Source organism: Epinephelus lanceolatus, chromosome 9, assembly GCF_041903045.1.
Source record: "Epinephelus lanceolatus isolate andai-2023 chromosome 9, ASM4190304v1, whole genome shotgun sequence".
NCBI lineage: Eukaryota > Metazoa > Chordata > Actinopteri > Perciformes > Serranidae > Epinephelus > Epinephelus lanceolatus.
In genome coordinates this window covers 28,485,389-28,504,404 of record NC_135742.1, presented here as the reverse complement: position 1 = coordinate 28,504,404, position 19,016 = coordinate 28,485,389, and the positions used below count along the sequence as shown (strand labels likewise).

General features: G+C 41.9%; 1 protein-coding gene across 2 annotated transcripts in view; it reads left to right on the top strand.

Moving 5' to 3' along the window:
* Window positions 1-19,016, top strand: part of arb2a (ARB2 cotranscriptional regulator A) — a 172,351-nt gene that overhangs the window by 12,371 nt on the left and 140,964 nt on the right. For both annotated transcript variants that reach the window (XM_033619777.2, XM_033619776.2), the window contains exons 5-6: window positions 16,139-16,204; window positions 17,767-17,958. In XM_033619777.2, coding sequence (XP_033475668.2) covers window positions 16,139-16,204; window positions 17,767-17,958 — 258 coding nt within the window. The remainder of the gene's footprint in view (window positions 1-16,138; window positions 16,205-17,766; window positions 17,959-19,016) is intronic.

Here is a 19,016-nt window from a genome sequence, read left to right as displayed (position 1 = left end):
TAGGCAATTAACACACTGCACTCCAGATGTCATGGTTTGTAACGCGAAAGAGAAAGTTCTCAAATGATTTACACCCCAATTAATTGTTATCAATAATTGCTCCACATGTGATAGCCAATGATGTTTGCATAGAGCAATCAGAAGGGCTAAAGCAGGATTTCATTGAACTGTTTAATTGTCTGGACAGTTTTTTATTGGGCAATCACTGCCAACGGTTGACAGACTAGTCAACAGGTTCAGCAGACTCTCTGCGCATGGCTTAGCAAAACCACCAGACAGAAAGGGATCAACTGAATTGAGGACTTCCATCTGTTTTGTGGACGTGGGCACCTTTTCAGGGTGGATGGCCTTAACCCAAGCAGGTCCCGAGTTAAAGTATTGATGGAGAATTTTCGGACCGACAAGCTCATGGATCAGTCTTGTAATTCCTCCTCCCTTCACTCTCCTCTGCCTCACCTCTTTTGGGACCCATTGATAAAAAATGAAGCGCTGATTAACGCTGGTATTAAATTCAGCCCCCGATCACTGCCATGCTGTCTGTCTCTTCCTCAACCAAGCACATTCTTCAACACCAACTTTGCTGATAATGAAGATGACAAAATGAGTCTGTCCAGGCTGATGAAGCCTGCAGAGTCACCAAAAGTTTGCATCATCCATCTCCCTCACCTCACTTCTTCAGGATATCTCTAACAAACTGAGATCAGAGATTTAGCAACTTGTTGTGATGATGATGAATGCCACTAAGTTGCACTGCTGCATCTCAATTCCCCACCACTAAAATGAAAGGAAATCTGGAGAGATGGGCGAGAAGGAGGAGAGAAGATGCCCAGGGCAGGCAGAGTCCCTGCCCCAACTTTACCACTCCCAATATGCCTCTTCTTTATACTATGGGGTTATGGTTCTACAGCGTCCTGGAGTGGCCCCCACCAACGCCCAGAAGCAGGCTGTTCCTCTGGACTTCATGTCCCTATTCCTGCTTTGATAAATAGTATAGAGGGAACAAAATGTACTTTACTAAATCTGTAGATTTATCAAATTGGATATCAGTTACTCATCAGCCACAGTCTGTCTTTATAAAAAACTTTAAATTGGCGAAGAATTCCTTCACTAGGGAAGGCTATGGGCAGAAACAAAATAGTTTACTATTATTATGCAGACGACACACAGATTTAGGATTTATAGAACAATATCACCAGGTCTCATACAAGCACCGAGTCCTGTAAGTGCATCAAACAAATCAAAGATCGGATGTTTTCCAGTTAAAAAAGACATATCTTAAATCATAGTCTTTGAACCAAAAGAAGAAAAATTAAAAGTCATTGTGCATCTTCAGTTGTTAATGTTAGACCACAAACCAGGCCAGAAATCTTGGTTATGGACTCAGACTCAAATTTTAACATCAACGTGAAGACAGTTACACAATCAGCCTCCTCTCACCTTGTGAATATATCAAACATTAAAGGACTTATGTCTCAGCAGGATTTAGAAAAACTTGGATCCATGCGTTATTTACAGCAGGCACTACTGTAATGCTGTCTTTTCAGGTTTCTCTAAAATATGATCAGAACTACAAGCAGAGAAGTCTGCTGCTCATGTCCTCACTAAGACCAGGAGAGTGGATTACATTACTTCAGTTCTCAGATCTTTTCACTGTCATCCTGTATGTCAAGGATTTTACTTTGAATTTCTACTGTTGGCTCATAAAGCACAGGATAGTTTAGGGCCAAAATACATTTGTGACATGCTGCTCCATTATGAGCCGTTCAGACCTCTCAGATCATCTTACTGGGACAGGTCTGTTATGTGTCAAAACAGTACAAGCACCATTCAGTTTTTATGAGCCACACGTGCACCAAACTCCCAGAAAATGTAAAATCTGCTCCCAATCTCAGTTCTTTAAAACCGGGTTTTGCCACTGCAGTTTATCAACTTACTGTAAATTTGGGACTATTTATTCATATCTTGCACTGCATTGTAGCTGCCCCGTAATTTTTATTCTGCTGTTTCCTGTCTTGTTCTGTTTCATCTTCTATTTTACCTTGTTTTAATCCTTTTAAATCCTATTTATGTATGTCTTTTTATATTGTCTTTTTACTCATGTTTCTTTTATAGTTTGTCTTAATGCCGTTATGTCTTATGTAAAACACTTTGAATTCCCTTGTTGTTGAAAGTTGTTGTACAAATAAATTTGCCTTGCCTCTGTCCATCCCTGCTTCCTTTCTTCCTCTCTATGTCTTTATATCCTCACTGTCCTGTATTTTGTGTGGAGGACTCTGTGTGTGTGCGAGTGTGTGTGTGTGTGTCTGTGTACATGTGTGAGGGGGCTGGGGGGTGGCGGCTGTATTGTCAGACACATCACAGCACCAGATGTCCAATTTGCACTTCAGCCTCGTCTGAATGGAGGGACAGATAGAAAGAGGGAGAATGAGGATGTTGGTGTGATGGCCTCCAAGCAAAAGAAAGGGATGGGAACAAAATTTGGGTTGAGCACAAGAGCAGTGAACACATTTTTCTCTCTTCTTTTTTTCCTTCTTTAAAAAATGATTCTAATTTTTTTCCCCATATTTTTATGTTATAATAAGAGATTTGAAGATGCTATGTCTAAGAAGCTGCACCGGGCCACTTTGTTTGTATACCCTGGGCCAAGTGTACATACAGGTGAAGGGCAAAGGTGTGCGTGTGTGTGTGTGTGTGTGTGTGTGTGTGTGTGTGTGTGTGTGTGTGTGTGTGTGTGTGTGTGGACACCTGGGCTGCAGTTCGTCTGAAAATACCTTTTACTCATAAAGTTAGGCCACAGCCTAATCTGTAGGCTTCTTTATATTAGTAACATAATAACAATTGTTAAACAAACCCAATTTAATACAAATACTTATGTTATGAATAACATAAGGTGCACAAAAGAAAAACATAGCTCACAAAGTGTGCAACCATTAGAAAGAGACACCAAGAAAAGAGAGGACAAGAGCGCGTTATCTGTTAAAAGTTGAACTGGAAGCGTGTTGTGCATACATAAACATGACAACTCATATACATCTGTTTGATCGCATAAATCAAACAAAAAAATACATGAGATCATTTGCTAAATGGAGCAAACTTATAGGTGTTCTTAAGAGTTGTACAAAATCATGGTGGAAAATGTAGGAAATCACTTGTTAAGGAAGAATTGCACAAGGCAGGTTGAGGAAAAGGAAAAAGTAGATCATAAAACAAAAAGTCTATTACATGAATTGAACTGTTTCAGTGTACTGTTTGAGTACAGTGTACTGACTCCATGGCAGACATACAGTAGGAGAATGATGTTCCTCAGAACCATAAGCTCTGGCATGAGAACCTTTGAATGTTGTCTGGGAAAGCTAGGTTATTCGGACAATAGACCTATATTTTCTTTTTACCCAGAGTCAGCCCACTCACTGATGCATTTCTATGTCTCTCTGTGTAGTCTGAATGTATAGCAATAGCATAAGAAAGGGCATCTGTGGTTGTCTGTCTCTGGATAAGTAGGACATATACGAAGTCTGCAACTGAAATATCCTTTTATGTTCTGAGTGCACTCTATAAAGAGTTTAAGCACCGACTTAGAGGATCTTATTCTCTGTTATTTCCAGTTATCCCAGTTTGTAAATTGTTGTATTGATCTAATGTATTCTTTATTGTGTTCTTTTCTTCTTTTGTATTATGTTGTGTCATTCTCAAACTAAAATGCTACATGAGCCGAGACTGAAGAACCCCCAGACTGCTGGTGTTGTGACATTTTCCATCCTTGGCTCTGACTGTTATCATAATGGCTGTATTACAGCTGTAATATAGTGCACGCTATCTGCGCAGTGTTGCTCAGTGCAGCAGGGTCACCTCAGCCTGTGTAGGTGTCAGTTGTAGTCTAATTCCTGTGATTCAGTGATGAATCTCTGTGATAGAAGACAAGCATAGGGTCTGGCCCAGATGGAGCTCTATTAAGCTGTTAATAAATGAGGATTCTTCTCTGCTCTGCCTGCATCTGTGGAATGGAAAGCACTCACAAATTTGTAAACACACACACACACACACACACACACACACAGTCAGAATATTATAATGAAGTAAAGCTAGCCAGATGGCTGAATTAGAAAGCTGTCTCTCTCTCTCTCTCTCTCTCTCTCTCTCTCTCTCTCCCTCCCTGTTTCTTACCATCACTGCTGTCTCTCTGTTATCTTTTTTCTCTTCCTGTCTCCCTCTGTTTCCACATTATGGATGCTGGGCGTTGTCATAGTGGTGACCAGCTGGCCACGGTTTAAGGCCCTGCTGAAGTGCCCTTGAGCAAAACACTGAGGAGAATGGCAAAAGAAATTTGTGTGGTAAAGATAAATGATGACAAGCTTTATCTATTCTATTGTATTCTATTCTACTCTATTTCATAAGAAGCTGAATTTCTTGTACTTAATGGTAACTTATGTTATACCTTTACCATTGCATAAATTACAATATCATCTGCATACAGGTCAACACCGGTAAACTTTATTATCCCACAAGGAGAAATTCATTTGGTCATAAATGTTCCGTGTAAAACACCAGATACATGATGGTATCTGGTGAGATACATGATACACAATGCCACTCTGAGATACATGATACACAATGCCACTCTGAGCTAGTAATATAGGTGCACATGTTTCTTATTTAGTAGTCTAATTGTTGAAGGAACAAGCAATATGCTGTACCTTGTTGTTGTGATCTTCTGCTGCAGGATTCTGCTGTGACTCTCTCAGAATTTCAGGTGTTTGAATTCTGATGATCCGACTGTTCTCACTGTCTTGATCATTCGCTGCCATTTGGCATGATGTTGAACATGCATATTTCCAAAGGTGCAGATCAGGCCAAGGGACAGAATGCTTTACAAGACAGATTTGTAGAACATCTGGAGGTTATGGCGATTTATCCTGAAGTGATTCAATTTCCCATGAAAGAACAGCTTCTGTTGTAGTTTCTTCGGATGCTTTCATACCTAACCTGTTGGGGTAGATTAGAATGAACTCAGGCCAATTTGCCCAGTTTATATATAATAGTTTATATATACAGTTTGTTTGGGCTGGTGTGAAAGCTGTCAGCGAAACCGTGGTGAGGACCAAACAATCAAGACCACTTGAAAAGGCAGGTGTGAGACCATAGAAGTTATGATAGCAGATATGTGAGCAGAATTCAAAAGTTAAAAGATGAAATCCATCTGCTGGTCATGAAACCTGTCCGCAATATTAAATATTGAATATTATAACTAATTCATGTAAAGGCCATGTATAGCCATATAACATATATAATAATACTTACGTGTAGCCATGGTACTATGGATGCACATTAGTGTGGGTATATCCCTTGATTAAAAAGCTGTCAAAACCTCTGTGCTCATATCTGACTCTGTGTACTTTGATAGTTCATTAAGTCCATTAAAAAGAGTGGGACAGTTGTCCCATAGTTAGTCTGAGTGGGCGGAAGTTCGCTGCATAGATCAGCCTCTCATCCCACCCTACCACCTCCGGTTGTGTAGCAGTTTTCAACCGTTGTCAACACGCCCTTTACTAACTTTTGCGGTGTTTGATCTTGCGGGGATGTAGCCATTTTTCTGCCATGGTTCGCATCCTGTAGGCGATATTTTTGTGGGTGTGTTACACCAAAACCTGTTTCCCCCCGGCAATATTTTTGCAAGCGCACCGTTGCTGTGGCACCGGCCAGAACGATTGTGATTGGTTGAAAGAAATACAAGCAGCCGGGGTGTTTTTTTCTCCAATCTTAAAGTGAGAGTCGGCGCAGCCAGACCTTTCTTTTCTTGAGAAAGGTCTGGTGAGCGAGACTATCCCATAGTTAAAAGCCTCAGAGCATTACTGTTAAAGATGCAGGCTTTTTGTTGTGTTTTTATGTTAGTCATTTTTCATTATAGCGATTGATTTGCAGTCTGATTATTACCAACCAATACTGCTTACAATCTGTTTTGTCTCTTTGAGCTCTTTGTGACACCAAAGAGCATAAGTATACACATCAGAAGCATTTTAGTACTGCCTACACTTTTGTCAGTCAATGGAATTTGATTTCGCGAGTTACCTGCAGGTCAGTGTAAGTTCATGTTTAGTCCTCTTTGTTGAAAGTCACTGTGAGAAGGAACTGGACGAGGGGCCTAGTTTATAAAACTCTGTGGATAATCCACACTAAATGTTTGCATACGTACAAATGAGGAAATTTTCGTACACCAGAAAATATTCCGATTTATAAAACCATGCATACACCTGCCAGTACGCAATTTCCTTTTACAAACCCTAAATCAACTAGGAATTCTCTGCACGTGGATCAGCCTCATACCCCGCCCCCTACACAGCCACAATCAACCATAAATGGTCAAAGCAAGGCACCTCATGAATGTTGAGCATAGACATGAGTCGGCTGATCAGTGGTTTGAGAGGAAGACCAAGTAAACTTTTTTTTTTTCTGACACAGAAACCAAGGTGCTCGTGGGTGAGGTGGAGGTGAGAAAGCACATACTGTTTGGTGATCAGTGGGGTCACTAACAAAAGGAATGGCAGGAAGTGGCAACATGCTGCTGCTGTGGTTAATGCAGTGAGTGCATCAAACAGGATAGTACCTGGACTTTAAAAAAAAAAAAAAAAAATAGTTTGACCTAAAGGAGGAGGTAAAAAAAAAATTGCACCCCGTCATCTGTGAAAAATCTAGATAATCTATATGTGCAGGTGGTGAGGATGTGCTGGGTGAGGTGCCTGGAGAAGTGGAATGTGTGTGGCAGCAGCACAGTATCTCCAGGGCGCTCTGTGTACACACAGGCTTGCTCACTGTAGCGACTTTACACACAAAAACAGTCTTCAAACTAAAATTATACTTGGTGATATAAGGACAGTATTAAGACATGTTATTAAGGGCCAGTGTGTAATATTTGGCATGGTTTATTGTCAATCTGAATCTGAATCTGAATATTCTACCCATTAATATGTTTATACAAGTGTATGATCGCTATAAAATAAAATTCGTTTGGTTTTCGTAGCCTTATAATTATGCTTTTATATATATATATATATATATATATAGCAAGGGCCTTGCTTTAGAGAGGTTGCCATCTTGCGCCGCCATGTATGTACGGCAGACCGAGTGGACAATCCAGCCAGCCAGAGAACGCGTTTCGCGTGTATAAATGAACCAACGAAGACGGCGGAAGGAAGGAAGGAGGAGGAAACAGCAGAGAGTGTTAGTAGTTCGTCGATAGAGAGTAGTGAAAAGTTTTTTTAGTTATAAAATTTGCGAATGGACCACACTTACCACGCAACAGGAGAGAATGAACCCGAACCGTCATCTGCGAGGAAAAGAAGATGCAGCTTCAGTCCTTGTGATGCACTCTCTGCGGCGCTTTTCCTCCTGGTGATATATCTCCCAACGATGGTAGCACCGAATCCCATTCTGTGCATTCAGCCTCTCTTCTTACCCGCTCAGCATCAAACACATGGAGTTTCTCATCTGTATGCTCTGGCTCAAACAGGTATGGCTCTGGGTCTGTGTCCGCTACAAGAAACTCTTCAAAATCGCGTTCAAAGTCGTCCATTGCAGCTACTATAGTCCGGAGATATTGCTAGGCTAAATAAACAGCTGAGCTCTGTTACCGGCTACGCTGTCAGTCAGTGTGCGGGCTGGAGATTGGCGGAGCAGAGAGGGGAGGGGGGTCCCCACTTGTTATGGTAAACGAGTATGTGTGTAAAGTTATGAAGTGTGTCTGTTACGCTAGAAGAGTCAGAGTTTGGAATGGAGTGGAGTGTTACCGGAGTTTCTGGAGTGCTCAAATAAACGGGCCTTTTTCCCGAACGCTCCTCTGGTCTCCTGCTCGTGAGGGATTCATTACAATATCGTAACATGGCTTAGATTTCTAAATAAACATTCACCCCGTCGCTAGATAGACCTACTCCTGAAAAAGTCGTGCGCAAGGCTTTTTGTCCCTACAAGGCCACCGTCATTTACCCGACGGGAGGGGTGAGCGAGTGAGCCCTGCAGTCTAGAATTTGACCACTGATGTCACTGTTCTCAACCCGTTTTACACACTGGGCCTTTAAAAGCTGTTTACACTGTGTACTGCAGTTATTTAATTCAGTTTGAAGTTAGAAGTTATTTTGGATTTCTTCAACTGACAAAGATCATTTCATCAGTTAGCCTAGTTGAGGTGAAAATCAATCAGTCACCACCTGCCACATCCTGGCATCATCCAGCTGACCATGAGTGTCAGCAGCATACAGTCCAGCCCAGACCCTTTCCTTTGCACCCCAGTGGTGGGGAACGTGGTGCTGAGACAACGCTAATGGATTATTCAGCAATATTTGATTTAAGATTTGAGTTTACTTCTATGTTTTACAATCCAAAGGTGCTTATGGACAAGTTATGGCTCACTGGCACAAGCACAAAAAAATCCACTGTTGCATTTGAATGTTTATGAAGTGGATCTATAAGTAATGTGTGATATTAGGTGAATTTGAATGTGTTAGAGACATCATTACACGTATAATGATTCCTCTCACATTTAATTTCTACAATCTGGCTTCAAATCACCACCTCACCATCTGTGTCGTCAATTTCCCCCATCTCCAAAATGTGTGTACACATGGGTCAAAGTTTCCCTAAATGTACGCACATTCCCCTGTCTTTTTTCTTTTTTTTTTTAAATAAATCCCAATTTATTCTTAGAAAGTGGCATATGCATATTACAAGCCCTTTTTTGTGTGTACACAATGGTGTTGAATTAGGCCCCAGAACTAAAGTGCAACAATGTATATATATTTATATGTTTTTTTCCCAAGTCTGGACTAAATGAACCAAACTACGGGTGTGAAAGCACCCATAGACTTAATCCCTGCCAGTTCCTTGAATCTTAGGTGGTAGGTAAGGTATTGAAAATGTGCAGATACCATTTCTCCTCTAGCACACGCCCCACAGAGGTACATAGCTACATGCATTTGCATGCTAGTCTCAGGATACAAATCATATGCAGTAAAAGATGTAGCATCAAATACAGAGCTGTAGAGATTCAGTGGCCAGCTTGTTAATGATTGTGTACTTGTTAATAGTTAACTTACAGTGACATCCATTAAGCTGAAATCATTCATTTGTTCACAGCGTTGCAATGCAAATTTCATCATCTGCCAGTGTCTGTCTTGTAGTTTTTTGCATGTGCAGGTGCATGTGCAGCCATAAGACTGTTCCATTAAATGTGTTTGTGTGCTTTTCCACAGGAAGCAAGTATGTAGTGTACTGTTCAGCCCTTTAGATAATCCACACTAACCAAAAGGAGATGGATTATAGTTGTAAGTTGTGGAGGTCTTATGAATCACCTTTAAAGAGTCACTGTGCAGTCGTGAAGTGTTGTGTCAGGCCCACAGCGGGAACCCCGGAGACAGGCCTCCATACTGTACTTAAAGCACGAGGAGGCCCCATACCAGTCATGGAACATTTTGTTAGGAAGCTAATGGGATCTCTCTAAAGAGGAACTATAAATGACAGCTGTCTGCCCAGATTCACTGACTGCCATCACATCTCCATTCCCAAAACACTTAAACACTGCCGCTGCAGCTACTGCTGAGAGCACGAAGGAGGAAGCAGACACAGTCACACAAAAATGGTTGCAGGGAGTGGGTGAGGTGGATTAGAGTTGATGAAAGAGAAGGGAATTGGACGGGGGGTGGAGGTTTGAGGGGGGGTGTTAGAGAAAAGACAGGAAGGCTGGTAGTTACAGCGCTGGCATCTGTCGCTACCGCCGGCACCCAGGGTGGCATACAGTACTTTTCTTTGAATTAGACCTCTGCCGGCTTCTCAGTTAACACCTGAGGAGGTCATTACGATGCCATTAGGATGAGTAGTGCTGGGAGGGCGGAGTGGGAGTGAGAGAGAGGGATATCTACACTAAGTGTAAACAGTCTGTCTGTCAGTCTGTGTCTGAGAACTTTCTCTTCCCCTGGAGAGCCCTCTCTCCTCTGACAGAAGAATGACAGAGGCCTCATGGGAATTACACCAGTCTCTCTCTCTTTCTTTGTTTCCCACACGGACTGACAGATCACAAATTCACAACAATAGGCTCTATTTTAATACCACTTTTTGTTGGTACACAAGGCTGACTTAAAATAAACAACCTTTCTATTGCCTCATGCTCTCTCTCATTTTCGCAGTCTCTCTTTCTGAGTATGCTTTGCTGTTGTTGCCGCTGTTGTTGTGCTGCATTGTTCGGGGGGATTTTCTTCTTTTTTTCCCTTTTTCTTCCTCTCCTCTATTCTCTGGAGAAGAAGGAATGCTTTCCTGGGTGCAGTCAGTGATACGGCATGGAACAGCTCTTTCAGTTTCATTATATAAACAGCTTTGATGCCTCTTCTTGCTCTCTGGTTTCTATGGCTAAGTGGCTTTTGGAGAGGGCTCTGGACTACAAAGACAAGAGGTGTGTGTGTGTGTGTGTGTGTGTGTGTGTGTGTGTGTGTGTGTGTGTGTGTACATGGGTTTCTTGTCTGTACATGAGTTTCTTGAGTATACTAGTGCAAATGGTGGACACTGACATACTGTAGTTTTATCAGATAAACCAGTGTGACTTCATCAGCCCCAGTAGGTGTTGGAAATGTCCCCAATTACATAATGCAAACTGGACACCTCACAAGGCCTTAAAACTGCTCTGTAACTATGACCTCCGATAAGGGATGTCCAAATCAAGGGTTTTTTTGCCACTCTGAGACATTTAATGTCAAGTATCTGCAAATACTGACTCCAGATACCAATACAGCTGCACAATGCACACTTCAAGTACTTAGAAGTTATTGAAATCAATCCTATGTAGCTATAGTCTACGCCTATGATGTTTTAGAAATTAAAGTATAAAATAACAAACTCTTTAATCTTGAATCTTTTTGGCCTTGTCTCGAGGGAATTTCCCCTGTCCTTTTAAGAGAGTATTGTCCAGTGTGTGTTGCTTGAATAAATTCTTGCCTGAGTCCGCTTACCTGAATAAACTGTATTTCACTGAGTGTTTATTTTCATTCTTGTACAGCTGTTGTGCGGATTAGGCTACAATAATAGATTACCCTTATTGGCTTTTTGCTCATGGGGTTTTGGTTGCACTTGCAGTGGTGTGGTGAGAGTGGTTGTCATTAGTTCAGCACCGTTGTCTGGCTCTCCTCCTAGCAGGGTGGTGAAACACCATGCGCCATGAACGGGAGCAAAATGCAAGAGATTAATACTGAGCGAAAATGACACAAGTGCTCATAACTTCGGTGAAAAACATAAAAGAGTTTCATACTGCATTTTGGTGTTTTGGTGTTTTGCCGTGAGAGAGGCTCAGCCACTGCTCTTACACACATGGGAGCTCAGCGGACTGGAGGACAGACAGACAGAGAAGAGTTGAGAGAGTGCTTCACGAGTAAAAACATGGGCTGACATGAAACAATTTAGCTGGTCTGGATCAGATAAAAAACACCTTGATTGGGCCTGATACTGGTTTATCAGATGGGTTTGGGACATCCCAACTAGTGTGTTTTCACAATTATTATATTATTTAATTCTATTATTTTTTATGTTTATTTTCATTTATAAATTGATTGTATATTTCACAATGACTGGCAATAATTTGGTCTTAAAGAGGCTTTAATCTGCCTCGATGAAACTTGATTACATCAGGTCATGTTTCACAATCATCTCAGAGGGCAGGTTTCAGATCATTGCTCTCTCTTCCTCCTCTGTAATTACTCCAGATTCTCCATTGCCACTGACCATCCCAACCTTTTCCCTCCCTGCCTCCTTCTTATCATCCTCTGATCCTATCCTCCTGTTCTTTTCATATTCTGTATTCCCTTACTCCTGTTTCTCATCTCCTCATCTTCCCCACCTGTCTTCCTGTCCTGGCTCTCTTCCTCCTCACGTTTGGTTCTGTGCGTGCCTGGGAAAGATCATCTCCTCATCGCCTTGGGTGCGGTCAGCCAAATCAGGCGTGACTGTTGCAATCAGTGCGAGAACACACACACACACACACACACACACACACATATGCACATGAACTGATACATGTGCACACATAATGTGGGAGGTCTCTCTCTGTAGTTAGTTTAAAAACATATCGACTTGCAGCCACAATGGTCTTCATTAAGACATTGGCTTGCTGTGTGAGTGATGGTGATGAAGAGATTGTTATGGGGATGACCAAGGAGTTGATGTCACAGCCCACCCAGTTAAAGGCCTCTTATCGAGGACACATACTGTACTATTCTCTCCCCACCCATCCCTCCTTCCAGCGCTCCTTCTCCTCTCAGCTGTTTGCTGCAGTGGGAGCTGGCACAAACTTCTGGCTCCTGGGGATTACTTCTCCATGTCTCCCTTCTCGTCTTCTTTCTTTCCTCCCACTGAGCCCTCCTCTAAGTCCCTTCCTTCCTCCCTGATCCCGCTCCTCTTGCTTCATCGCCACAATGCTTCCTCTACACAAACAAACCACAGACACAGAGGTGACCTCAACCGCACAAGGTCTGTTTCAGACTCTCCCACGACCGCTCTCACGGTCATGTAGAAAGCTCGCTGTTGTTCCAAGGATGCATCATCAGTCTGCTGTCTTAGCTGACAATTAAAACCCCACTTTTAACCGTTTTCGCTGTTTTACATTATTGAAGGCTGACACTCTCTCTCACAAGTGGAGTGAGGTTTACAATGGTTAACAGTGTTCTGTAAACTGTCACTCATGGCCACTGCTCTGTTTTTTTTGGAGGTGAAAATTGTACAGTCTGGGACTTCAGTCGCCACTCTTTATGATAGATAGAGAGAATCTAAGCTTACATTGACATTTCAGATAATGTTGGACCCACATCTTGTCAGCCTGAATGATATTACATATTTGTTGCAGATAAGAAGGACGTTGTAAGCATGAGTATGGCCATGAAACCTATTGATTTGAATTGATTTAGGTTGCTTTTATCTCTCTCTCTCTCTCTCTCTCTCTGGCTCTGTCTCCTCTCTCACCACCCTCCCTTCCCTTCTCTTTGTGTGCCTTAATATTATTTGCCAAATCCACTCCTCATGCTTCTCCTACCGTCCGATGCCGACAATGCAGGCACTCAGCGTTGCTTCCTGCAGGCATTTCATTAAAGCACTAATAACACATTGGTAATTAGGTGACAAAGAGGCTTTTCTTATTGTACTGATCAGCTGCTGAGACGTAGTCCTTAGAGGCCCACACAGAAGGAGGCTGGCTGTGTGTGTGTGTGTGTGTGTGTGTGTGCGCGCGTGCACGTTTATGTGTGTATGTCTGTGTTGTTGCTGAGTTTCTGAGATGTATGCATCTGCTCTGGGTGTATCTGTTTTTTTTGTTTTGTTATTTTTTTTTTAAAGAGTATTTTGATCCAGTGGAATGCTGGTGCTGTCCCTATTTCAACTCTTACTTTTGATCTTGTTTACTGAAAAGGTAATCCGGCTGCAGGTTTCATTACGAACTAAAGCATACAGATGACCACACAGCCTGTATACAAGATATATATTAGATTCTTATTTATGATCTACAGTATTGTTTTATCAGGGGGAGTGCATTTACACTGGGAAACTTGCATTCTTTCCACTTTTTTCTCCCTTCTCTTGTTCCCTATTAGTCTCTCTCCTTATTCTATATCAGATGGTTCTCGAGCCACCTGAGGCACTGAACAAATAACATAGTGCAAATGAAATTTCCTGTGAGGCTTATTGATGTCATTAAACACTAGCATACTGAGGCCCGGAATCATTTTAGTCTTCATCAGACCGCCTGACATTTTAGTGAATTAGCTGTTGGGAGGTTTGGTGGGTTGGGGTGAGGTGGGGTTGTTTTAGCTCCTCTAGCATTCCCCCCCCCCTTCACAGGGTCAAATGGTAGAATTGATCATCTCATTTGGTCTGTCTGCTGGCCTTTGATTGGCTGTCATAAGGCCAATATGTGTCTGCTGCGTAATGTTATTCTTGCACGTTGTTCTTTTAAGCAGTAAATCAAGTTAGCATTGAGTTTCTTTCGGCATAAAAGAGCATGGCAATATTGTGATTATCATGAGAATTCACGTTTACCTTAAAAGCAAACACCCCCCCTTTTTTTCCTGAGTAGTCTTAAGTTGCATTTGACCTTTTGTTGTCTTTTTCTTTCTGTGTCAAAATGCCAATTCGTGCCATTTAAAAAGTGTTTGGGAATTTGGAACATGTAATTTAGGGATATGCATAATTCCATTGTCCCCCGGTTGACATTTCAGAGCGTGGATTAAAAAAAAAGAAAAACATTTTGTTTAGTGTATGCCAAAAATTACAAAAGCTAAGCAGATCAGGGCCCAAAAGAGTCTTTTTTCATATTTTGTTACAAATCCTTACATTTTTGTACGAGTCACGTCAGCAGTAAGTTTCACTTCTCCTAGGAACTTGGAGAAATGTCATGTGATTTGAACTGGGTCCCCAATCAATCAGTAAAGCAACATGCCAGCTGTTTTCTGAGAAAAACAAAGTTTTCTTCATAAATTCAAAGTAACACAGCATGACTAGTTCATTTATAAATGGTCATTTTGTGGGTGAAGTATTCCTTTAACAATGTAGTCATATCACATAATCATTACTTACCTGCGTTACATTACAGATGTAGTTATTTTAACCCAAATTATGACAAAACCTAACCAACTACCAAGTAGTTTGGGTGACAAAACCTATGTTTCCTGTAAAAATGGAAGTTTATTTTGAAAAGATACTCTGAATTTAAGCAGCAGAAATTGAAAGACCATCCCTGAACATCCAAAACTGAGGCTAGAGGGGTACCTAGAGCATCATAGTTGAAGCGTAGGGCTGCTGACCATTTGTATTTGACGAGTTTGAAGCGAGTGCAGGTTGTTATTGTCATGTAGCTGTAGTACTGTTCTGTTCTACATACTGTAGCCAGAGCAAGTTTGCTTTTGATTAGCTCCAAAAACACAGTAGTGGCTTGTGAATGTCTCTGGTTTGTACTCAAGACTGCATATTTTTGTACAGTTTTACAGTTTTGCAGAGCTTTATATCAACTTTTAAAAGAAATCTGTTATTAGCCTTTTTACAAACATTGCATTTCTTTTTTTGGTGCAGATGTCTTTAATGACCCATCCATATTATTTAATATGTAAATGACCTGTTATTAATCAATCTCAGTACAGTTTCCCCACCTTTCCACACATTCATGAGATCTGAGCGTCATGCCACTCTGTGCAGTGAGACTGAAGGTCTCTGGTTAATCCTTGTTTGTGTTTGGGGTCAGCCAGTTGGTCAGTCTCACTTTATAGCTGTGGCGCCACTGCGGACCTTTGGTTTCCTGAATTGGTAAGCCTAATTCCTCAAAAGCTAACCAAAGTGAGACTTCACTGCAAAGCAGGACAGCATGTTGCTCAGCTCCCCCTGTGGTCCACCCGCCCGTGGTTGTATTGGTATGACATGAGCAGGACAGGGAGTCTGTCATCGCACGTGTTTGTGAAACATCATTAGAGCGGCAATAGCTCCAACACAGCTCACTGCCAGCAGCCGTGTGCCCTGTCATCTGTTATCACCCCTCCTATGTCTTTCTCTCACAACTGATCAAAGATCGAAATCTGCTCCACAAAGCGCCCCTCTCTGTTCTCAGCTGAGCAGGACGTGGGGAGAAAGAAAAGAAGGAAAGAAGAAATAAGGAAAATGGAAAGGAAAGTTGTTAATGTCACTGAACCATGAAAGGCTTGGCCTGGGGTTGGAATGATTCGGTATACAAGGTTCTTTAGTGCTGTGGCTGCGGGGATAAACATAACTTACATCAGCCCTTCGCTTGTACAGGAGATTTCCTCTCCTGGCACTTACAACCTCAACACTCTAACTGCACTGTGATTCACACGCACGTCGCACACAGTACGATCCAGACCCTTTCAAGTAGCTCATGTACACACACATATACACACACACACCAGAGGGCAAACTAGGGTTTTGAATAGTATTTTTTATTCTGTTTGCAAGCATGACAGTGGTTGCTATTACTTGTTCACACATACACGCAGAGTTTACTTGGCTTTTGTTGGATGGATTTGTATCAACAGCAATATGAATATATTAATTGCATTAGAGTGTATTGTTAATGTTTGATTGCATGTGTGTTCTGTGTGTGTTTTTTTTCTCTCTCCAGATCATCACTCAGTATGTTTATGAGCTGTTGGAGAAAAAGTGCAACATGACTAAAGCAATCCTGCCAGTAAGTACCCAGAGTGAAAAGAGGCATTTTCCTCTTTGATTTATGCCCTTGAAGATTAAAGGGAGCATTAAATATGAAAATTGACGTAAATGCTCAGGCTTCAGAGTGTGATAATGATATTGAGTGTCCTGTTTAAAAAAAATAAAGAAAGGGGGATTGTGAGGCGCCAGCTCTCCTCATTCTCTATCAGTCTTTGTCTTTCTCTTTCTATCTCACTCACTTTCTCTCTTACTCCCTCTCTTTCTTGTACCCCCTCCTTTGCCCGCATCCTTTGTGCAAAAGTGTCTCCTCAACAAATTAACTGTATTGTGACGTGTCATTTCAAAGGCGCAGAGGCGCAGCATGCTGATGCTTAATCTGTTTTGCATTCATTTGCGCTGAAGAGGACTTTCTACTCTGCCATCATGGAGTTATTCTCTGCCCAGCTCATCCAGGCTCAGAGCACACACTTGATCCCTTTTATTTGTTGTTGGAAGCATGTTTGTCTCTTTTTGCCCCCCTTTACCCCTCCATCCCTGCTCTTTTGCTGTTTATAAAAGTTGGGATCATTTTTCAGGCTGCGTTTATAGGGATGTTAGGCAGCGCTGGTGTTTAGAAGCATAGCAGAGTTAGCTCCAGCTCTAACAGTGTCCATAAATCACCTAGCCAGGGACTCAGCGCCTTTCATTAGCCCCCATACACTTTTACTGGTTTATCTGCCTGGCCTATTTATCTCATTATTCCTCTGGAAAATTGCTCTGTTCTGCTTTTCTGCTGCCCACCCGCCTGTGTGTATATGGCATGTGTGTGTATGTGTATTTGTGTATTAGTGGTGGGTCCGTCCACCTGCGTGGCATTGAACTTGTGACCACAGATTTTAAGAAGATTAACCACAGCCAAGTATAGGGAGAGGGAATGAGGGAGCACAAGAGAATAAAGGGTAAGATTTTCTCCCCCACTCGGCTCTCTTTGTCTGCTTGGATTAAGTTTTTGCAGCTGCCACCCATGGCTTTTATGGACAGTGTTTGTCTCCTTAGAGATTCTTCCAGGCATATGGATGCAAAGATGCCTGGGATGTTGACGGAGCGCATGCACGCACACAAACACTCACTAACTCGCTTAGCCTCTCTTTCTGTCTCTATTACTTTCTGCCTCAGTTTTAATCACACAAAGGCTGTTTTCTAATCATGATTATTGATGATTAGTGTACTGATGCATGTGAGCTTTTTTAATTACAAAGGCCACAGAGGAGAAGACTGTTTCTCCCCAAACTTCTACATGTTACATAAGAAAATTTCTTTCTTCATATTCATTATCAGGCGATTCTTTGAAGCAACGCAAATCACAATTTGATCTTTTGCATTTGCTGATGTTGCATGGAAACATCAAAGATTTATTTTGATTGAGTTAACTGTCCCAAAAGTCTATGAATTCACATCAAAAACATGTAGAGCAGTTTCAAAAACAAATAAACATCATTGGGAAAGTCGAAATTTTTCTATATATAAGAGATTTGGGGCTTTGACTGCAAAAATAATGTCCTTAAGTGACATGTGGTAACCTGTGTTTTCCTGAACGTTTAGGTGGATGCTACAGACAATGAACCCACCAGTTTTATCTACCTGAGCCCAGATGCCTTGTCCAACCCGTCTAAGCTGCTGGTGCTGATCCAGGGCAGTGGCGTGGTGCGGGCCGGTCAGTGGGCCCGCAGACTCATCATCAACCAGGACCTGGAGTCAGGGACACAGATCCCCTTCATCACCAGAGCCATGGAGGTAGGGGACACAACAAAAGGAGTTCAAGCTATTCTGTCGGATGTTGAACTGATTTTCTGATCTTTGATCCAAGATGTTCTGTTTTGATGTTTCACCAAGAGGGATGGGTGGGCTGATTGCACTGAGGACACTGCACGTAAGATGTTTGTAAGATTTATTGTGCTCCTTGTCCTAAATACTGTACCTTCTCTACTTTTTTATGCCTCCATGCCGGGGATAGCCATAGTACGAGGCATCATGTTTTTGGGTTGTCCATTCTTGTGAACATGATATCTCAAGAACGCCTTTAGGGAGTTTCTTCTAATTTGGCACAAATGTCCACTTGAACTCAGTGATGAAGAAATTTGATTTTGTTGCTCAAAGATCAAAGGTCACTGTGACCTTGTCCTTGTCACTTTGAGTAAATTTCCTCAGATTTGACACGAACGTCCACTTAGACTTAATGATGAACTGATGACATTTTGGTGGTGAAAGCTAAAGGTCACTGTGACCTCACAAAACGTGTTTTTGGCCATATATCAAAACTTTGCATGCTAAACATGACAAAAGCTCATAAAATGTCTGATAGGATGAAACGATGAAGCAAAGCAATTTATATCCAGAAGGTCAAGATCCTCTGGGCTACTGCGTTGAAGATGTGTGTGAAGCATCTATGTTTTATAATAAGTAGCTTCTTTACAGTAATATCCATATTTGAAGCACTGTCAACTGCCATGGCTACATTTGGGTCTGGGTGCACATGGATGTAAACCGTGACTGCAACTTGACTGGTTTGCGGAGGCACACAACCACAAGGGGGTAATTCTAGTTTTTCTTATAATTCTTCCCTTTGCATGGAGTATAAATTGTAACATATCTTTGGTATGTAGATTTGTATGGGTCTGTGAGTGAGAAGGTCAGGCACTGTGTTCATCTTGTGGTCGTTGGTACCAGCACTACCACAGTGGTTAGCCTGATGGGCTCTTGGTGTGACACACTGTTTATTTGAAAAGCAGGCTTGAATATTTGGGGCTTTGGAAGGCGCTGTGGCACAGTCAGAAGTAGAGTGTCGTGGTATT